Raw genomic sequence first — 23193 nt, 5'->3', positions numbered from 1 at the left:
ATTTAAAAAGAAAAGAAGAAAAAATGCCTAGTTAGGAGAAGTTTCTGGACTTCTACCCAACTAAACTCTGACTCCTATCAGGAATCAATTCTTTGGGTTACACTGATTATCTTGATTCACTGTAAAAAACATCACTGAATAATTGTGGCAGAACAAATCCTGTAGTAAAATATAATGTTACATTCACAATCACGGTGGAATATTACGAAAGCTACTTTAACTGCATAGAGATGATATCTGAATTGAACAAGTCACTTTTAAACAAAATATATTGATTTATTGGATAACATTATAATTGTGACCTAATGTTGTTTTATTGTATTCAATTTGTCGGGATGCATTTTGTGTTGAATTAGTCATATTCATGTCATACAATACTCTAATGTAAATGAAAAGATAAGACATCTGGAAACATTTTACCTTTAACTATAAAGCAAGACTTTAAAAGCAAGACTTTAGGCGGAATTTCCGTCTTGACATTTATCATTGACATATTAATCTTTAAAATATGATTAATTGATGATGATGTCAGCTCATGGGTGCATATCTAAATTATGTTAAACCATAGTTCTATGATTTCTAATAAGTCTGAGACAAAAAGACATTCTTTAAGCTTCAGTAATATGAGCAACACAACACCCTTGGACGTCAGACAACAATTTGCACTTGACTAAAAAAATGGAATGCATCAGTAACACATTTCCTGAGGTCATGAAAGTGTGTGTTGTCCTGGTTTATTTTATGTTACATCTGATGGACTGATTAGATGTTTAAAAGGTACTTTCTCAAAAATTAAATGTGGTATAGACACAGAACATTGACTGATAACAAAGACTGATAACAAATCAAAATTAATAATTTATGCCAACAGTCATCTTTTAGTCCACCAAAACCATACCACGAAATATGATTAACATCAAATTTTACTTTATAGGATGCAAAAACTGTCTTGCCCTGAGTGGTTGTATGTGTAACCATTGCTATCTCCTAGTTAGGAGGAGTATCAAAGTACGCGTGGCTTTGCTTGATCAGGGTGAACGAAACACAATTTCATATTTATGAGATTAGCAAGTAAAAATTCACCTTTCAATTGTTAGTTATGAGAGATCTATAATATAGTTTTAGTATTAGTACCCAATAACAAATAGGCAGAAATGTATCCTCTATTACATGTTCTCCATTACTCGTCAACTGTCACACCATCTAGCAGCCTGATGTAGTGAAGGGCGCCATCTGCAAGTTTCATTGTTGTTTCCTCTGTGATTTTGGTTGATTGTTCGGGGAGCCACTCAAAATTAAATGTTTGAAGAAGCCGGGCCAGTATTACTTTCATTTCCATCTTTTTCATGAAAAAACAAAAAGAGAATATTTTCATCTTGTCATCAAATATTTCAAACAAAACTTTTTCTTTCTAAAAGATAAACAAATCAGTAAATTCTCTTAGAATTGCCAAATAATGAAGGAAATATCCACAAAGCACAGTAAAATCGAATTTGCCCTATTTACCGCATGTCTAGTTTCCACAGTATTATCTTATTCAAAGCTGAGAGAACCGATTGTTTGTCAACTTGAAATTCCAAACGATTATAACTACCAATATATCTAGCTTGCTAAATCTTTGTCTTTGTTAATTTAGTGCTGACATAAATGGGGGCAGCATTCTGAAGTTGTTTGACAATCCTACTGACCCCTTATAGGTACAAATAAAACTGTAACAAAATGCAAACAACCTTCAGGAGGACTGTAGGAAGTATAGGACTATAAGTAAAAATTCAGTAGGACTGTCTCTAACGTAATATCCCAGTGTGGGATGTATAGGACTATATGTAGTGGTTCGGTAGGCCTGTCTCCAATGTCATATCCCAGTGTGAGATGTATAGGAATATAAGTAAAGTTTGATAGGCCTGTCTCTAACGTAATATCCCTGTGTGGGATGTATAGGACTTGAAGTAGAAATTCGGTAGGTCTGTCTCCAATGTAATATCCTAGTGTGGGATGAATAGGACTACAAGTAGAAGTTCGGTAGGACTGTCTTTAACATAATATCCTATCACAAGTTGGAACTATGTGTGAAATAGCCAATGTTGCATGTCTTTACTGTTAGTTATTCCGTAAATTTAAGGCCTTGTTGATATATAATTGGACAAAAACACTTTCTCTGATATTAAAGGTTTTGCACAAGTTTAAAAAGCTTCTCGAGGCTGGAGAAAACTTGCGCACAGCACATCTGAGGCCCCTAGGGTATACCAAGATTATACTGACCATAGCAAATTGTTGACCGATGCATGACCTTGGACCAACCATGAAAGGAACCCATGTATTTGCCTCACTGCAGAAGACAGACAGTTAATAAAATGCATAACAACCATGAGTTTTATAAAGTTGTAATAATGTAGTGGTTACAGGATAGAATACATATCAAATGTTTCTTAAAGCACTTTAAAGAAATTAAAATAATATATAGTTGATGCAAACTTTGGCACCATCATTAATTGGCAGAGTACCAAGTTCTCATTTTGACATAGTTAACAACTCTGTTTAAAATGCAAAATTGTTTAGTCATGATCATGTATCATAAATACAAGATTCCAAGGATCACTTAGATGGGCAAGAAAATAAGAACGGAAACGAGCAGGAGATTAAAAGAAAGAAAGCAGAACAGTTGTGGAGACCAGCCATAGGCGTACGAGGCGGGGGGGCAGGGGGGGCAGACTGCCCCCCCCCAAATTTCCAGAGGACAAGAAATTCGGGCAAAAGTCCTGAATTCGGGCAGCCTAAGAGGAGAAAAAAAATATATATATATATATTTTTTCTCCTCTTAGGCTGCCCGAATTTTTCAGGACTTTTGCCCGAATTTCTTGTCCTCTGGAAATATATATATATATATATATATATAAATATGCAGTACCTTGCCCGAATCTTTTTCCAATTTTTGCCCGACAATTCCATGTTTTTTTTTTTATTTAGCATCATGATGCCCGAATATTTCCGTGTAACACCACCGTAAGCGCAGTTCATCTGGGCTACCACGCTTTTTGCACGATCTTTTTTGTTCTAACTAGTCAATTGTATACCTGGACCCAGGGCGGCGGAACCGGGGCGCACAGGGGGAACATGCCCCACTTTTCCTTAGGTTAAAAATATGCCATTTTTCTACATAAAAACTGAGGTGCCTGAAGTTAGCAAGAGGCCAGGGAACCAGAATGAACACTCGGGAAGGGCCGTTTCTGGCCATCTGAGGGGGTTTGTAAAACCAAAAATTTTATAGTACGCTCCGCGCCAACCGATGGTGGCGCTCCGCTCAGATAGTCGTGCATACAACTTTGCAAATCCTGAATAAGCCCGTGACTTATAATGAATTTCTGTGGGTCAAACTCAAAGCTATTTCAAATGGAAAAAAATTTGTTAAGATATTAACAAGAAAAAAGCTCTAATTCGGAAGATTCCTACATTAGCAACTAGCATGGTTTCACCTCATTTTGTCTCAATAGAAAACTTGTTCCTTGTTTCCCAATTTGCGCATTGGATATTGCAGTGCTAGTATGCATATTTTCCTTGGGGGGGGGGGGTTGATGGAGTGATGTGTATACACAAATAAGATAATACAATAAGAGTTATAAAGGGTACTAAAAATAAGGCTGCATTAGTCCAATCGAATTTCTGCGAAGTTCCCATTGATGTCGGTAGCCCCCCCCCCAGATTAAAAGAGCTCCCGCCGCCCTTGACCTGGACATCCCCAACATGAGTGTATATAAAAAAAAAATCTTTTTCATGGATGGTGGGGGGGGGGGGGGAGTGCCTACAAGCCTAGAAGTACAGGTTTATCATATTCTTTGTTATATTTTATACTTTTTTGTGAGACAAATTGCAGTCTCACCCGACACAGCGACATTATTCGGCCTACGTGTCGTTGAAGAATTAATGTATGTTTTTCTAGAGGTAGCTGAGTACTGTGTTAAAATAATAAATAAGGTAACTAAATAGGAGCTTAAAAAATATACTGTCCCATTTTTCCCCTTAAAAGTGATGTTACCATATTTTCTTCTTCTAATTTACCAAATTTTTGGGGAAGTGTAAATTTCTAAAACGTGAGATTATAAAATAAAGAATGTTTAGATGCAACTTGCAAGGCCTCAGAAGTGCCGTTTCCGGCAATCTGAGAGGCATTGTTTGCCAAAAATTTTCTTGTACGCTACGCGCCAACCGATGGTGGCGCTCCGCTTAGATAGTGTCATGGGAACTTTCGGGCACAAAAAGTTCTGCCCCCCCAAACTGAAATGGTCCCGTACGCTTATGAGACCAGCTGTGGACACCAGCTCTGATTCCTTGCCTTGATTCCTTACAGTTTACTCAATACTTCCAATAATTATTTGACTTATGTAGAGCAAGTGAGTTAAATTTGTCCAAGAATTAAGAGAGATCCAGAGAAGAGAGATTTTAAACTCTTATTTTGAACACTCCCTTGTGGGCGACATCAACCATTTTATTCACTGGTAAGGGATTTTACAGTCATGATTTTATTAAAATTTCTGAATATCCAGAACGAACAGTTTCCTATGTAATAACAGACACATAGATGTTCTGTGTAGCAAACAGACATTCTACATCTACTTCACACTTCACTGTGGTATTCCTTGAGATTACCCAATCTAATAGCTTCAGTGTTCAATCAGATGTAAAGGTGATGGCTGTGTATCACCGATTCAGATGTTAAGGATTATTGTGTAGATGGATCATTTGAGTTTTCTGAGCTATCATTTGTAAGTTTATCTACATATTAAATTTGCTTTGCCAGTTGTTGTTTATAGATAGTTCTCAATTTAAGAATGTGCCTTTTAGTACAGAATTGTGCTCAATTTTTGTTTTTGTTGTTGTTGTTGCAAATAGACATTTCTTTTACAAAGTTTGAAACAGTAAATCAGCTCTGCCACCAACTATCCCTTCAATAATTGTTATTAATGAATGAGAGTTATGTGACAACTTTATACAACTTACTGCCAAAGTCACCTTGTATAAATCATCACAAATAAGACCAATTTTGAGACCATTTGAGATAACCTGTTCACCCTTTAAAGCTCAGTGTGAAAACTGATAAGGCCTCTGTGTGTGTTTACAGCAAGCAACACAAGAGTTTCAACTATTGGAAGCAGATTCATTTCCCGGATGACTGCTTGTACTGTTGAAGACCTATTGTTGAAGACCTTCGCAAAACTATACTGAACTGAATTGGCCAAAAGTATGTTCACCATAAGGAAACTTGGTAAATCAGAGAACTCACAGATTAATTGCAGCTTTATTTTCGATGTTAGCAAGGATTACAGACTTTGACACCTGTTGACCTCATGTGACCTTTGACCTCTACCAATTTCAATAGGGTTCTCTAGGGTACTAAGAATGAAGTTCAACAAAGATGTACTTTATAAAACATTGTGTTAGCAAAGTTTTCAGACTTTGACCTCTTATGACCTTGAATAACCTTTGACCTTCACAGCAAAGCATAGGGTGCTCAAAAGGATGTATGAAGTACAAAGGTCTTTTTGAGTTACTATTTTTACAAGCAGGTGTCAAATGCACTTCTGTTTTGGCCTCTGGCAAGAAATACAGAATGAACAAAAGCAATAAGAGTGAAAATCATATCAGATGAGAGTACTTACATTGTTTGCTGGAGGAATCTTTCTGGCCTGAAATCATTGGGGTCGGGGAAGTACTCCTCCATCTTTTCGATACAGATTGTTATCTGCAAGTAAATAAAAGCAAAAATATAAAACAGGTAGAGTGAACTTCTTTAAATAGTTGTACAATTTAATGAGAGGATACTTGCCACAAAGGAGTTGGTTGTAATTCTTAACCATATTTAACTTTCCAGCAGATTTGAATAATGAAATAGATAGTACAATGTGGGAATGAACTTAATTAATTTCTTCAGTTCAGGACTGTTTGGTGATGAAGAATTAATAAACTGATTTACAAGCCTATATATGTAACTTCCCCTTGACTGTCAGTAAGTAAAATAGGAGGAATGTCAACCATTTTTCAGATTCTGTTACACTTCACTAAAGCTTCATTATGTTTATAAGCAATATGAGGAATGATCAAGATTAAAATTCATTTGTAATTATATTAAATTTGAAACTTAGTGATACAGTGAATAATCATAAACATATGCAATTTCCATGTAACTTGAAACTCACAATCACTTCACTTCCTTTAGGTATGAGATATCCATTGACCACAACGTCATTACTGGAAACTCTCCCTGTCCCTCCTATAGGTGGAGAGGCCCGCAATGTCTCCTTGATAACCTGATACATCACAAAGAAATATGTGAACTGTCAAAGATGCTGTTGCCAAAGTTGGCTAACGTAAATAAGGTTGCCTCATCAAGTAAAATTGAGATATATAACTTGCAGGTTGGATAATCAAGAGGTATCCATGAAAACTAAAACTGATGATATTATTTTTCTTCACAATAATTATAATGATTTATTATTTAGGTTTACAGTCTTGTTCTGGAACCTTTCACATGACTTTACAACTTAACCCTGGTCATCGGTACCTTGTCACACCTACACACCAAAATGTGCACATTTCAATCAATCTCTCCTGGGGCACCACAGTGCACCACAACCATGTGTCCGCCCGGGGACTTCCCATAGGGTGCTGCCACAAACCAGCGCTCGCAACTATATTTACAAGTTACCTCGCAAGTCCCTATTTATTCACCTGGGTGAAGAGGGGCAATGGAGATAAAATGCCTTGAACCTGTCATCCTTAGATCACAAGTCCACTGCCTTAACCACAATGCCAATTGGCATTGAAGAGACCACAAGGTAACATCTTTAAGGAGCATCTTAATACTTATACAGCTACAATATGTAAAGTTTTTTTTTCTAGATCAAGATTTGTTTATGCTGCTCAAATTGCCAGTAGCCCTATGTTATATCCTCTTGTTAATGTCATGCATTTTATTTCCAGTGTCCACTCTTCTAAATAGAATATGTGGTCTACTGCTCCCATCCTGTACTGCCACAAACTTACAGATCAACACTCCACAGAGTCTTTCTGTTTACTAGAGTTACTGAAGTGTAGGCTGAGATACTGTGATGTTTAACTGTTTAGTTGCATTAAACAATCTTACAAACCTCCATTATGGTGATCACTTCACAGGCTCATGTATTGTTGTTGTTGTTATGGTTAGCTAGTAACCAGTTGACATATCATTGTGACATTTCAATAAATTTCTACATCTCCTTTGCCTTCTGTTCAGTTATGACTAAGAGAGACACACATTAAAAACTAATGTTAGTTGTAAACACTTATCATGAAGGCCAATACTTTTAGATTTCACATGAAAGCTTTCTTCTGAAAGCGATACTTTAATCATATTTACAAGATATTTTAGAAGAATAGTCACTTACTGCTCCCATATATTCCAGTTTTCCCAGATCCTCAAACTTAATGGAAGTTCTTTCTCCAATGACTGTTTTCACCTCTTGCTGTAATCTATTAAACAATTTTAAATGACAAATTAAATGTGCATTACATATACATGAATTAGATGATTGTTATAAATTTGACTTGCGTGGCAAAATAGCAAGAACAAGTTTGAGGAATTTAAACAAGATCAATTTACTTGATTCTTGGACAAATCCAACAATTAACTGTAAGTTGACTTTGCGAAATTAACTGCTATTATTTATATTTATCTGCATCAACTTTAATGATAGATGGTAATTCACCCTTGTCTCAACTACTGTACAACCTTTTCTTGGATCCAGCAAACATGAGAAGAAATTATAGTAGAAGTTTTAAACTGCTAGAACAGAATGTTCATACAAAACCGTTGACATGAAAAAAAAAGGCCATTACAGGTAAACTGAAGGTCTCAATGAAGAAATCAAACCTTTCCATGACATCTTTATTTTGATGTAAATGCATAAATACTGTTGAGAGGGTGTTAGCTGAGGTTTCCATGCCTGAAAAAAAACAGAAGAACAAGAACAACTAATGAGTGTTCGTGCTGACCCTAATTAGTAACATCTACAGCTCTGTTAAAGTAAATAAAGGAGTATTTTGAAGGTAGAAGTTATTTCCCAAGTTTTCTGTACCACTGGTAAGAACCACATATTGAGAGCATGCTTTCTTGCAGAATATTTTTAAATTTGAAGTTCAAGTAGGAATGTATCAGTACTGCTTCTTAACCTAAAAATGTATATAGTTTCTATAAATGTAAACAATGATTATTTTATCCAGGGAAATTGTTGTAAATAAAAGACAAAGGTAGTTTGAAGAAGTTTTGTAACTTAGAGACTTCATTAAAAGCTGCATTACAATTGAATCAAGGGCAAGCGAAATACACAATTTTAAAAGAAAACTTTATAAGCCAATATGATATAATAGAAGTTCTGCCTGGCGAATTTCATTGACCTTCAAAAAATCGTATCTAGAGTGTAACTTTGGTCCCCAAATATAGATGCAGTTCGACAGCCACTGGAATATGATATCGTTATCATGTCATCGGATCAATTTTAATAGACTGGATGGTGTTATCATGACTCTTTTTACATGAATATTCAATATGCAAAGTACCTCAAAGAAATATCAGTAAAGTGGTGCAGGGCATAATTTTGCTGGCTGACAATTTGATGAAGAAAATTTTTCTGTTACATTTGTGTCTTTGAGCCAATGTCGGCTGCCCAAAGAGATCTATTGAAAAGGACTGGCTGTGTTCAAAACTGCAGTGACACAAAATCATGCTATGCTCATATCAGATTGAGTCAAGTATTAAGAGCAATCTCTACTAGTATTAGATTTTTAACCTTCTTGTTTTTGTTAACAAACCAAAAGAATTTTGAATATCCTAGTTGCAGGACAAACGCAGTTTTCTAAAATGGGTTCTAGGTTCTACTCGCATAATTATAATGTAGAAATGTTGTTGATCACACTCACAATGACATCACACATTACTAAATATTTACCTGCCACAAAGAAAGTCACAAACTCATCAACCACTTCTGTCATTCCAAACGATTTATCTGTGAGTCCATTTGTTGCCTTCAGTATGTAGCTGAGAATATCATTGGGTGATCCAGTTTCTCCTTTCTTCATATTCTCAATTCTATCTTTAACAATCTGTTCTCCAGTTTGCCTCAATAACTTGATGGATGATTGCACTTTCTTCTTATGAGCAATGGTTTCAGCTTTGAACGAATACTAAATAAAAAACAAATAAAAGGAGAAGACAAAATAATGGAACTCTGTGTAACTAAATGTAAATAATACCTTTTCCTATTATTTGATGTCGTTACTGGGGTTCCACATAGTTCTGTTTTGGGACCATGGGTCTTTCTTGCAAAAATAAATGATAAACAAAATGTAACCCCCAATCATTCAGCTCTATAGTCTCTTTGCTGATGACACAAATGGTTGACATTGAATCAAACATACTTTGCCCACATATTGGTAAAACTAGTTAAACGATTTTCTCACTAGCAAGAAATAATCAGAAAACTTTTAAATATAGTGCGCCATATGCAGTCAAACACAGTTGTTGTGAACAGTACATTGATAAGACTATAATAACACACAATATTACACAATACATTCAGAAAACTTACCTTTTGCAAAGGATTGCGAAGAAAGAATGAGTAACCTTTCAAGGCAGTTTTCACAGCTCCATTGAACTCAGAGTGCTCATTGGTGAATGACCCACAGTCAAAGTTAAATCCAACCTAGAGGGACATATATCATTAATTATGAAATTCAGATGCATACCATGGTTGCTCAGCTTTTACTTAAACATATTCCTTTTAATAATTGCCTCACAATAATGTGATGATGACACACAAAGCACAAAGTACATAAGTTTTGATACTGCTGTTTGTTGGCTGGTGGTGATCAAAGAAAACCTGTACAAACCTGAAGAAACTAATTGCAAACTAATTAATTACCACTTAGTTGATCATTCTCTAATTGAATGTCAGCAATCAAACAAATCAAAAGTGTTAAACTGGCTTAAACTCCCAATTTGACTTCTCCCACACTGTGGACCAACTTTATTCCTCTGTATAAGTGAAAAATTGTCAATATCACAATGTTGGGAAAATCCATCTATTACACAGTATTGAAAATATCTATCCTTGTCTATTACTAAGAACTCTGAAGAGCTGCTTGTGATCTGGACTGCTGCAATTGATCTCTGTGCATGTGAGCAACCCCCAAGATTTTGTTAAGCAATATATATCCATGTTTGGCTGTACTTGAGAAATGATTGGTATAACTAAATGGTCTAACACCAACTTCACTAGCTATTACATTTCATGTTCTGCTCAGACATGTGCGAAGTGAATATACAGTATATATAATATCCATGGAAGGTGAGAATAAGTTACTTGTTCTGGTTGAACAGAACAATCAATGTTTGTGGTTACCTTGCATAGAATCTTTCATCTAGGACATTAATCTGATCAGCTTGAAACATGCTGTGAGTTCCCACCTTGTAAAGAATCATGCTATAGCATATGTTTTTCTTTGCAAGTCAAATGAAAATTAACATGCACTAACACTTTTTAAATTTACCTTTGCTATGACATCCATCGTAACTTTAGAGAGCTCATCCAGCATTCTGACTGTGGTCTTACCATCAGCTTTCCTAGCCATGTGTCTGATCAAATCATTAGTACTGCGATTAAATTGGTCCATAGAGAGTCGAAGGTAGCTACAAAGAAAAAAAACAATTACCATTGTGAGAAATATTACCCAGAATGCCGATAGGCTGAGTGATACCTTGCCACGGCATATTTGAAAATGTAACACTGCACTCAAGGTATTAAACTTTTTCCCTTTTGTTTACAGCAAGGTTCTTGCAGCAATGTAGAGCTACATATCAAAATAATATGAAGTTCACCCAAGCTTTCCTTTTGAAGCTTACTTCTGAACCTTATTTTTGATTTTCAGACTTTTAACCCTATTGCCCTCAAATGATGTTCCCACATGTCTGATGAATTCAAAGATTGGCATGAAATACAGTACTTCCAGTAAGAAATATACCCTGGAGACCAAATATGTTAGTAAACACAAGCAAACTGCAGAAAATGCATTATTGATAAATGGATTAGTGAATTCATATCTGAGGCATTTCCAATACAGAATACAGCATTTTACATTTATTGTGCTGCAAATTTGGAATACCTTCAATATCAACATATTTTCTCTCATACATTGTGTTAATAAGTAGCAATGGTCAGGCTAAGAATCGTTGTGTAGTCTCTGAATATCTTAATGTGATAGATACATCAATATACTAAATATGACATCTGTCTTTGTTGGAATATTGTGTAAAACATGGTTTTCACAATTTGACCCCGGGTGGACTCAAGATCATTGACCTCCACCCACAACATTAGGCTTCTTGTACTCAATGTGGTACAATTGTCCAGGCTCCCTATGTTTAGGAAGGTGCGTTAGTGAAGAGAGAGACAGGTAAAAGGAGAGTGAAGTTAATGTTTGGGATATGTTGACCTCAAATGACCTTTGACCTCCACCGAAAACCATAGGCTTCTTGTACTCAATGTGGTATTTCTACACTCCAAATATGAGGTTTGCCCAAGCTTCACTTCTTGAGATATCGTGTTTACAGGGTTTGCACAACTTGACCCCTGGTGACCCCAAATGGACTTTGACCTTCACTGAAAACAATAGGCTTCTTGTACTCAATGTGGTACTTCTACACACCAAGCACGAGGTCTGCCCAATAACACACCTGCTCACACTTACACACATACGCCATCATGAATGCAAAGGTTACGATTATCATCAAAAACCAAAAATTGTCCATAACTTGAGATGCATTTGATTGAATGTAACCTATTTTGACAGGATAAATCCCAACTTTCTCCTGAAGTGGATCACGCCAGATGGTCTGTGATGTCCTCCGCATTGTATAGATGTTCTTCAGAGGCTTTATTTGTCTTCTGTAATATTCTTGTTGCTTTATCTATTCCACATTCTACGAGAATATGCAATCAACTTTAATCACTGGAAATCTTTCTAAAGAGTGTAGCGTATAAGGACATAGAAACTGTCTGTACATACTAATTTATCATATAAAGAGGTTCCGATCAGGCCTGAAGCTAAGGGTGCACTTGTGTCTGTTTGATGTTCTGCTTGTTACTGTCAACATTTCACAGATGTGTCAACAACACATCAAATAGTGCCCTGCTGTATTCCAGTATGCATAACCACACATACAGGATTTAGAATATTTGGGATCCAACTGAATGAACAAAGGAATATCTCCATTTGAACTCTCTATGCATACTGTCTGTGTGTCTCGGTTTTATGTTCTGCATAACACAGGAACAGAATTATATGCATATATTGTAAGCATGGATAATGGCATCCCACTGAAAGTTTCAACATGTTGGATCTAGGTATATATCTATGTTGAATGTCTATGCCAATTAACACACATATTCACAAAACCAGCAAGGCAGGAATGATTATCACTTCACTACTATAACATTGAACAATGTGGGAGCAAGGTTAACTTAAAACTAGAGCACCAACGGTGCAGAAGCTCATACCTTTTCGAGCTTAAAAATGTAGGGCCCACAAAACTTTATGGCCCACCAAATTTCAGGCCATTTTTCAGATTCAACCAATTTTGGGCCCATGAGGGATAACCCCCCCCCCCCCCTTCCTCCATTAGCAGAATCCTGGCTACACCACTGGCTATAATTCCTATTTTCCCCCTTTAAATCCTATTTTCCCCACTCTCTCAAACAATACCACTGACCTACCCTATTAAACTTTCTAAACTCTACCTGAGCAGACCTGAAGCACTCCTTGCCAAAATTTTGGCTGGCTGCCTACACACCTCAGGCTCAAAGACTTCTAAGAATCGGCAAGTGCTGATTGGCTATTGGGCTCTCATGCTTACAGTTCAACAGTTAATAACAACTCCCAGTCCTGCTTTAATTCCACTAACAGCCTCTGCAGAACTTAACCACAAATGTAAACAAACACTGCAGAGACTGGGAGACAAATTAAAGATACTTTGGCAAAAGGTGAAGGCTCAGATTTTTTTAAACAATGGGGATTAATTGTAATTAATTAACTTTTGACCAAAAATTATTACTGTAGGCATCACCTTATTCATACACAATCCAACAATCATCAGTTCAACTTTGAGTATGATCCATCAAAATCTTGAGGAGATTGAGATATTTGAAAATATTACAAAGAATGACCCCCAATGACCCCCTAAATGACATTTGACCTCAATTTTCTGAACACCCCTCGTAACTCTCATCCCGATGAACGTTGTGACCAAGTTTCATTATAACTGGCCATACACTGTATGAACAGGAGCAATTTGAAAATATAGGGCCGCGGCCCGGGCCACAAAAGACCCCTAGTTGATCTTTGATCTCAAATTCATGAACACCCTGAAGGTAACACTTCCATAGTACTATCGTGACAAACCCTCAACATTGTACCATGGAATCTGAAGGAGAAGAAGCATTTTGCGTATTTCCACAAAATGGCCCATTACGGCCCACAGGTGACCTTTGACCCCAAATTTCGGACCATCTCTGATGGACCTAATGGTCCTTGTGTCCAAGTTTCATTAAATTCCATCAAACACTGTGCGAGTGGGAGCCGTTTTACCAATTGTTGACGGATAGAGTGATAGAGTGATAGAATGATACTGTAGACGCCACACTATACCAATAGCTCACACCAGCATGCTGGTATGAGCTAAAAATTGTTTGGCCTCAACAATTGCGGTTCATGTGTTTTTCAAGTATGAAAGCCTCTATTTAACTGAAAAGAAATGGACTCACATAGTATTTATTATTTCTATTATGTAGTATTGCAAATACTGCAATTCATTGACTTGGCTATAAATATACAGACCAAAACAATAAGTTTTTCCATGCCCCCCTTCAGACTTCAATAATAACGTTTATTTACCTTCGATGAAAGGCAGGGTTGAGGAGATTTCTTCTTGCTGCCCAGATGTGATCTGTATGTTCGACCACCAAGCCATTTCCCAGAAACCGCTCAGCCAGGACTGTATGGAGTTTTTGATAGACAGCTGGAGTCTTAAAATGCCTTCCAGTGGTAACAAATTCCTATTTCAAAGATAAAAGAAGGAACATTTACAAGAAAATAAATTCACTAATAGCAGCTGTTTGATTCAAATCCAACTGTCCTGCTGACATTTAATGCAAATGACTGACCAAAATGCTAACACTGTTTAAAAATGGCTGGTATATAGGAAGGCTGGTAATACCATATGGCAAATATTGAATGGGATGTTGATACTTTCTACCAATAAAATGCTAATAATACCAGTGCCATGAACACCTATGACCAAAGTTCTAGAAACTTACACCATTGACAGGTGGTAATGCTGGCACCTTACACCATTGACTGACAATAATGCTGACACCTTACACCATTGAATAAGGTGAATGAGGACACCTCACACCATTGACTGATGATCATGCTGACACCTTATATTGACTGACAGGAATGCTGACTCCTTACACTATTGACTAACAGGAATGCCGACACCTTACACCATTGACTGATAGGCATGCTGACACCTTACACCATTGAATAAGGTGAATGAGGACACCTCACACCATTGACTGATGATGATGCTGACACCTTACATTGACTGAGGGGAATGCTGACACCTTACACCATTGACTGACAGTAATGCTGACACCTTACACCATTGACTGAAAGGGAATGCCTATTCATTACACCATTGACTAACTTAGAATCCTGACACTTTACATTATTGACTAACAGGAATGCTGACACCTTACACCATTGACTGAGTTGAATACTAACACCTTACACCAATGACCAGGAATGCTGAACCTTACACCATAGACTGAGTCGAATACTAACACCTTACACCAATGACTGACACCTTACACCATTGACTAAGGTGAATGCGGACACCTCACACCATTGACTGATGATGATGCTGACACCTTACATTGACTGAGGGGAATGCTGACACCTTACACCATTGACTGACAGTAATGCTGACACCTTACACCATTGACTGAAAGGGAATGCCTATTCATTACACTATGGACTAACGGTAATGTTGATACATTACACCATTGGCTGACAGGAATGCTAACAATTTACACAATGGACTGACAGTATTGCTGACACCTTACACCATTGACTGAAAGGGAATGCCTATTCATTACACCATTGACTAACTGAGAATCCTGACACTTTACATTATTGACTAACAGGAATGCTGACACCTTACACCATTGACTGAGTCAAATACTAACACCTTACACCAATGACTGACACCTTACACCATTGACTAAGGTGAATGCGGACACCTCACACCATTGACTGATGATGATGCTGACACCTTACATTGACTGAGGGGAATGCTGACACCTTACACCATTGACTGACAGTAATGCTGACACCTTACACCATTGACTGAAAGGGAACATTGCCTATTCATTACACCATTGACTAACTTAGAATCCTTACACTTTACAATATTGTCTAACAGGAATGCTGACACCTTACACCATTGACTGAGTCGAATACTAACACCTTACACCAATGACTAACGGGAATGCTGACACCTTACACAATTGACTAACAGGAATACTGACACCTTACACCATTGACATGATAATGCTGACTCCTTACACTATTGACTAACGTTAATGTTGATACCTTACACCATTGGCTGACAGGAATGCTAAAAATTTACACAATGGACTGAGGGGAATGCTGGCACCTTACACCATTGACTGAAGGAAATGCCTATTAATTACACCATTGACTAACTGAGAACACTGACACATTACACCATTGACTAACAGGAATGCTGACACCTTACACCATTGACTGAGGGGAATAATAAAAACCTTGTACACCATTGACTGAAAGGAATGCTGACACCTTACACAATTGACTAACAGGAATACTGACACCTTACACCATTGACATGATAATGCTGACTCCTTACACTATTGACTAACGTTAATGTTGATACATTACACCATTGGCTGACAGGAATGCTAAAAATTTACACAATGGACTGAGGGGAATGCTGGCACCTTACACCATTGACTGAAGGGAATGCCTATTAATTACACCATTGACTAACTGAGAACACTGACACATTACACCATTGACTAACAGGAATGCTGACACCTTACACCATTGACTGAGGGGAATAATAAAAACCTTGTACACCATTGACTGAAAGGAATGCTGACACCTTACACTATTGAAAATGGGAATGCTGACACCTAGCACCATTGTAGAGGGGAATGCTAACACCTTACACTATTGACTCACGGGAATGCTGAACCTTACACCATTGACTGAGTCGAATGCTAACACCTTACACTGATGAATAATGGAAATGCTGACTGACACCTAACACTATTGAATGATGGGAATGATGACAGCTTACACAATACACTATTGACTAATGAGAGTGCTGACACCTTACACCATTGACTGATGGGAATTTTGACACCTTACACTATTGACTAATGGGAATGCTAACACCTCTCACCATTGACTAAGTATGCTGACACCTTACACTATTGACTGTTGGGAATGTTGACACCTTACACTATTGACTAATGGGAATGCTAACACCTCTCACCATTGACTAAGTATGCTGACACCTTACACTATTGACTGTTGGGAATGTTGACACCTTACACTATTGACTAATGGGAATGCTAACACCTTTCACCATTGACTAAGAATGCTGACACCTTACACTATTGACTGTTGGGAATGTTGACACCTTACACTATTGACTAATGGGAATGCTAACACCTCTCACCATTGACTAAGTATGCTGACACCTTACACTATTGACTGTTGGGAATGTTGACACCTTACACTATTGACTAATGGGAATGCTAACACCTTTCACCATTGACTAAGAATGCTGACACCTTACACTATTGACTGTTGGGAATGTTGACATCTTACACCATTGACTGATGATAATGCTGACAACTTACACCATGACTGCGGGAAAAGCTGATATCGTACACCATTGACTAAAAGGAATGCTGACACCTGGTGACTTTTTCTTGTGGTTGATTGTATGTCAGCATCCATTTTTTGGTGCGATAAATATCTGACACCTACTGTACATGTGTTCAGGGAAATATTGTTTCCCAAAAAAAACTTTCAAAAGTTGATGCTGAAACATTTTTATGAAATTTTAGACCATTTTTGCTTGAAAACTCAGCCCTAGCTACAGTACAATAAAACTTTGTAGAATATGTAAACATTATTTGAGATCATTCTATAACACTTGCAGCTGATTGGATGTTATCTTAAGTAGCAACTTGAACTCTCACTTTTACAGATTCCTTTGTTGCAAACAATATCATCGACCTGGAGAACACATGGACTACCATCACTGGCCCAGTTTCACGAATCCTGCAGCAAGAAACAATGAAACTCTACATCAGCAGATTAAAACTTTTCAATATTTACCACATTTTTTTAAAATTTTGCATTCTATTGCAAAGCTACAATGTTCCCTCATATTTTGCATCGTAGCCTTAACAAGTTATTATACATAATTATTACTATTGGAATGGTACAGTTTATGTGATAAGTAATGGATATTCAGATGTATGCACGTGAGTGCTGGGAAAACAAGAAAGAAAAAATAGCCTATCAAAGTATGCACATCAATTGAAAACCTCTCTCTACAATCTCTTCTATCCTGGACAATCAACACCCTAGCAGTAGTCTCTTCAGGACAGAACAGTTATCAACCAATGTGTTGCCTACATGGTAAGATCAAGTTTTCCTTCATGGATTAAATATCTGCAAAAGGTATACTGCTTTTTATTGAAGGTCACATTCCAGATGCTATTCACTCTTTTACATGTGCCATTATTGGTGAAGATTCTTCTATAGAAATTACCCACAGTTTCATCAATGTTTTATCAAAATACATAAAATATTGATTTCAATGCTATTATGAGTCTATGACATTGCAAAAGTTAGACATGTAAGAAATTGTTCGCTTACCAGATCAGTGTTCGTTCATCCATTGTTTCTTCTCCGGTTCTAACTTTATCCATCTGGTTGGCATGCCCAAAAATGTAGCTGTATATAGGGAATGGTCACATAAGAGTGTCTACTTTTATTTTACATTCAGTTAGCATATATTGCACATTGCAGAAATTAATGTTTTTAAATGGTCCAAAATTCCACTGGGATGTCTGAAATATGAAACACAAGACTGCCTGAAGAGTATTTTCCAAGCAACCCATTTGATTGAAAAGATGTCACCAAGCACTTTTGTTATAGAGCTAAGTATATATTTGTTACCTTGACCAATGTGGTTTCATTTTCGGGCTAGGAATGTGTGCAAATTTCCGTATTCTATACTGGAGATGTAATACCAGAGCAATGACAATCAGTATAGGAAGGGAGAGGAGAGACAGCACTGCCCCAGCTGACCAGAAAAATATAGTACCAGCCATCGCATTTCTGAAAAACAAAATAAATAATAATTTATGTTATGGAACATTGCAGTTCATAAAGATAATTTAAGAGCTAACAGATGATCACTCTTAAAATGTCCCGGGCAAAGTGGTTATGGGGTAATGGTTACAAAAACTATGCAAATGAAACATGACTTCACTGGTACTTTTACAAAGAGATTATCGAAGGTTCAATCAAACTCATTTATCATACTAAACATATCGCCATTGAACTTCATGTAAATCTACTTTTGGCCTACGTAGCTATACGCAAGTGAGATTTGGAGATTCCACTGTGAGATCATAAAATGGTGAGTCCAATAGAATAATATTTTACTTGGATTTCACAGGGATGTAGGCTGGACTTATATGTATACTAAACTAAAGAGAAATGTAAAGCCTATGAATGCCTATGAGGCTATGATTGAGGCTTAAATTTGACTAAACTTGAAGGTTTATCGTAGAGCCTAGCCTACCTAGTAAGAACCATACAGCATTATATGCTGACAAGACAGTGATTAACAAAATTTGTGCAAGATCAAGAAAGACAGGTGTCCTTTTTCCAGTGTGGAGGCACAGTCATGATGAGAGATGGAACTTGACTGGGATACATGTGTACATGCACAGAGATTATTTCATTAAAATGTTTACTTCCACTGAGGCTCCATCCTGGTGTGGACGGGTATACAAATTGAACGTATGTTAATAATCTAAGATTGACAACTTGGATAAAGGGATTATCGAACATATAAATGTTCAAGTCCACTCAGCCTCCAAAGGCTCTAATCCATTCGATATGGTGTTGAGGGGAGCATCTGTATAGTGCCAGTGGTGATAGCTTTGTGCATATTTTTTTTTAGGTCTGAGACTGCAACTACTAAGGCGAACTGTGCTTTCAATCGACAAGTAGTCTACTCTACAGTTGTGCTCATGCCTAATGCTAAGCTGGACTCCTGTCATTCTGGCAACTGTTACTGTTAGTGTAAGTATTAACTTGACATTACATGTTAAAAGCTTGGCCTAAGTTTAGCCAAGGTCTACTTTAAGTGTCCAAGAGTAATGTATACCTAGTATTCCTACAGTAGGCTACTTCGTTTCTCTGCACGATAACAAACAACAACGTTCATCGTTGTGTTAACTGGAATATAATCGTGACATACGTACCTTCGAATGCTTTTAGAAGCACTAGTATGAAAGATGCACGGTCCAATCAGGGGTTTAACTTAAAGTTACTGTCGTACCGTGGGCACAGTTGCAAAAGTCTCATATTATGCAATATATGTTTTTAGTTACATAACGCTGACTATCAGATGTCGTCTGTATGCCGAATGCTTCACAGGTAAGTACAAGGAAGGCCATTAGTGCCATTAAAGGCACATTTGTTGTTGGAAGTTCAGAATAGGTTGTCCGTGATGGTACGGTACGTCACAACGGCAAAAGTCTTCAAAAGCTACTCTCTGCAGGTTTTAATAATTAGTTTGTCGATTTATCCATGCATATTTTGAATGTTTGCCGAGTTGCTAAGGTTCTCTGTATTTAGAATTCATCAAATGCAACTTATATGTAGAAATATTATTTTTCAATTTGCAAATGGGAGTCAAATATTTTATGGAGAAACAAAAACATTTTCAGCTGAATTGCCGTGATGACATTATTCACTCTGCCATTGCCAGAGGCATTTACAAAATACTACTTCATTTCAGCATCTCATATCTTCGCCATACAAAGTCTAGGAGGGTGTAGTTTTGACATATTCAGTGATGCAGAAAAGTTCTAGTGTAGAGAATTTTAATAAGCAATTAAATGCAGCCACAACAATATCACTTTCATGCCATATTGAAACCGAATAATTAGGCTCTGAGTCCGCACATTAATTATGAAATATATTTGCTACGAGAAATACATTTTTGTTGCTATTATTGATTGGATATCAGACTTTATCAAGTCTAAATCCAAGTCTGACATCAGCGTGCTACAATGTGTCAATTGCTTTATTATTATTACAACGTTTATTGACTTAACAGACGGAGGGAGGCAAACATGAAATCTAAAATATCATAATAGGCTACTTATTTCTTAGTTAGCTTTTGTGCAATAATTTTGAATGTCATAGGCATACAAGGTGCATTTAACTCCCGTGCTTTTCACTTTTATAAGAATGCCTCATAGTCGAAATCACTTTCATTTTGTTGAAATCACTGTATCATACCACATCAGTAAAACATTACATCTGTCAAACAGTTGAATTAGTTTGATTATATATGATCTTTGAGGCTATAACATTGAAGTATATGCGGGGTCCATGTATGAAACAAGCCCGTACATTAGATTTTCTATGGAGTATTGCATTCACTAGAGACATGGACCATTCTATTAAATAAGGTCATGGGAGAGTCGGTCCATTTTGTAATGTCAAGGGTGCTTGGAAAAAATATGATGCTTTATTATGTAACCATATAAATTTGTTATGCGACATCTGAAGGAGCCCGGCCGCAGCGTGAAAGACCTAGGAACTTAAAGTGGATCTATGAAATGTTGAGAGTGCATAATTATACGTAATACACAGATTATTGTGCAGTTCACTTATCCAAATTAAATGAATAAACTTCAATATTTATGTATGAACCACGTAACACACCTTTAAGCTGAGAGCGCCATTTTAATCAATGTGCTTCGTTTTACTATCATTATTTTCTTCAAATTTCAGACCCTGTTAAAGCAATTTATTAAATAATACTGATCCTGATTTCGAATGAGTGCATATCCACTCCTGTAATTTCGTTTCAAACAAGGGCGTAGGAACCGGGGGGGGGCTGGGGGGCGCCAGCCCCCAGTGAAAAATATGGGGGGGCGGAAGTATCGTTCCGCCCCCCGCTCCGCAAGTCAGAAAACCCCTTTTTCATTTCCAAATGAGAAAAAAATCTCATTTGAAGCACCAAATTGCATCTAAGGCCAGGTGAAAATGCAAAATTCTTTACAAAATGGAGTGGGTGTTGAAGTGTGCTATATTGCACCAAATTGCATCTGAGGCCACCTGGAAATGCAAAAAAATTCCAAAGGGGAGGGGGACACCCCCTCCCCTTAGACCCCTCCCCCAGGCCGGCCATCAGTCTTCAGCCCCCCCCACTCAAAAGTACCTTCCTACGCCATTGGTTTCGAATGAAAAAGGCAAGTTTTAATTACTCGATTCGAGTCTCATCAAGTTAATTACAATGCCGATTATGGTCATAAAGCTTATCCCAACTGCAAACATTCGTTTCTTTTGAAAGTGTGAAAATGAATGATTTGAAAGAAAACAATTAATCAGCATTTTCACATAAAAACATCCTGTGCTAGGAAAGAAATCACAAGAGGCTAGTGTAATCGGTTTTATCACTTTTCGGTGATACAGGTTTTTTCATCAACATGAAAAGTAGAAAAGGTGAAAAAAAACCCTTGCAGATAACATTGTCTTGAAGTCATTGTGGACCCTTACATTTTATCAGTATTCTACTGAGCTTGCGCGTTATTCGACTTTCTTAATCATATAACTGCCATTGCAGAAGATATTTCACTTCGTTTAATTGACTGTCTTGTTGAAGGCCTCAGAACTGACATTAATTTTTTGACATTCATAATCTGTTGCTTCGTTGGATGTAGTATTTCAACTGAACGTTTGTCACTCAAAACCGAAAAAAAAACCCGAAACAGCTAGGAGAACATAACATCAGAATTCTTGAAAGCTTTCGTAAGTGTCATTTAATACGCTTGTTAAGAAGGATGTCGAATAAGCTTGACTTATCGTTGCATTATTGAAAACATTTGAGTTTCCACAATGAATTCATGTGCATGCTAATCACTGCAACAACCATTTCAAGGGGTTAATTTTGATACTTTAATGTTCAACTTGGATATTTTAATAACATCCTTGGAATCGAAGATGAGCATTATTATCCATGCTGCTTGGTTTGTGTGCCTGTTGAAACAACGCTCAGCTGCTGGTAAGCTTTTATATCATTACAGTTAAAACAAATTCTTAAAATGGGAACAAATTGTTTCCAAAAGTTGAAATTATTTCAGTTATGTTGGTTAACATTTCAATACTATCCCAATTTTTGAAAATTTGTGGGGCTTGAACGTAGCACACACAACACATTTTAATATGACTTTAATATGATACAAATGAACTTTTGATATGTGGGGCCATTAAAACTCACTGCTGTCATTACAGGTTATTTCTATCGTACATTTCGATTAATGACACTTTATAAAAAAACTAGGTTCAACGGTTAAAGTGACTGGACTATCAAGTCTAATATACATACAATTTGGTCAATACCTCAGATGCAACACAAAACAAGACATTTATGGCCTCAAAATGAAATGTTTGTAAAATATAACAAATGATATAGAATGTCATTCAACGCTCTCTCGTTAATGTGAGGTGAAAAAAACTTGGTTTTGTTGAGTTATTAGAAGTTTTCAAACAATGGATTAACGTCATCAAATAGCTTTCCAGACATTTCTTAAAAGTGAATATCTTGCAATCCAGAAGAGCTGTAGAAATTACCAGCAATCCTTTGTTTTCTTACACTATAAAATATAACGATATTACATTTGGCATAGAGCCATCCTTTAATATAAGCCTTTAAGCGAGATATGGTTGAATTGA

The 23193-nt window shown here is 36.9% G+C and overlaps 1 protein-coding gene across 1 annotated transcript; it reads right to left on the bottom strand.

Annotated features, from left to right (window-relative positions):
• Positions 1-1005: 1005 nt before the first annotated feature.
• On the bottom strand, positions 1006-19630 carry LOC139971934 (cholesterol 24-hydroxylase-like). The gene is made up of 14 exons (XM_071978786.1): positions 19610-19630; positions 18388-18549; positions 18085-18162; positions 17400-17481; positions 13978-14138; positions 10579-10717; positions 9618-9731; positions 8979-9213; positions 7904-7976; positions 7419-7503; positions 6192-6302; positions 5655-5737; positions 2263-2329; positions 1006-1339 (listed from the first exon to the last, which is right to left on the bottom strand). Exons 2-14 carry the CDS (start codon positions 18540-18542, stop codon positions 1181-1183), a joined length of 1542 nt encoding a protein of 513 aa, XP_071834887.1. The 5' UTR covers positions 18543-18549; positions 19610-19630; the 3' UTR covers positions 1006-1180.
• Positions 19631-23193: the final 3563 nt, after the last annotated feature.

Source organism: Apostichopus japonicus, chromosome 8 (assembly GCF_037975245.1).
Source record: "Apostichopus japonicus isolate 1M-3 chromosome 8, ASM3797524v1, whole genome shotgun sequence".
Classification (NCBI taxonomy): Eukaryota; Metazoa; Echinodermata; class Holothuroidea; order Aspidochirotida; family Stichopodidae; genus Apostichopus; species Apostichopus japonicus.
The sequence above is the reverse complement of the archived record's forward strand: the minus strand, read 5'-3'. Positions and strand labels throughout refer to the sequence as shown.

What these genes read in the sequence shown, in the direction of transcription:
- LOC139971934 (XM_071978786.1), bottom strand. Translation starts at nt 18,542, where the DNA reads ATGGCTGGTACTATATTTTTCTGGTCAGCTGGGGCAGTGCTGTCTCTC. An exon ending in TTCGCAATCCTTTGCAAAAG is followed by an intron (nt 9,214 to 9,617) that starts GTAAGTTTTCTG and finishes TTTTTTATTTAG; the next exon opens with TATTCGTTCAAAGCTGAAAC. An exon ending in AGATTCCTCCAGCAAACAAT is followed by an intron (nt 2,330 to 5,654) that starts GTAAGTACTCTC and finishes TGTCTTCTGCAG; the next exon opens with TGAGGCAAATACATGGGTTC.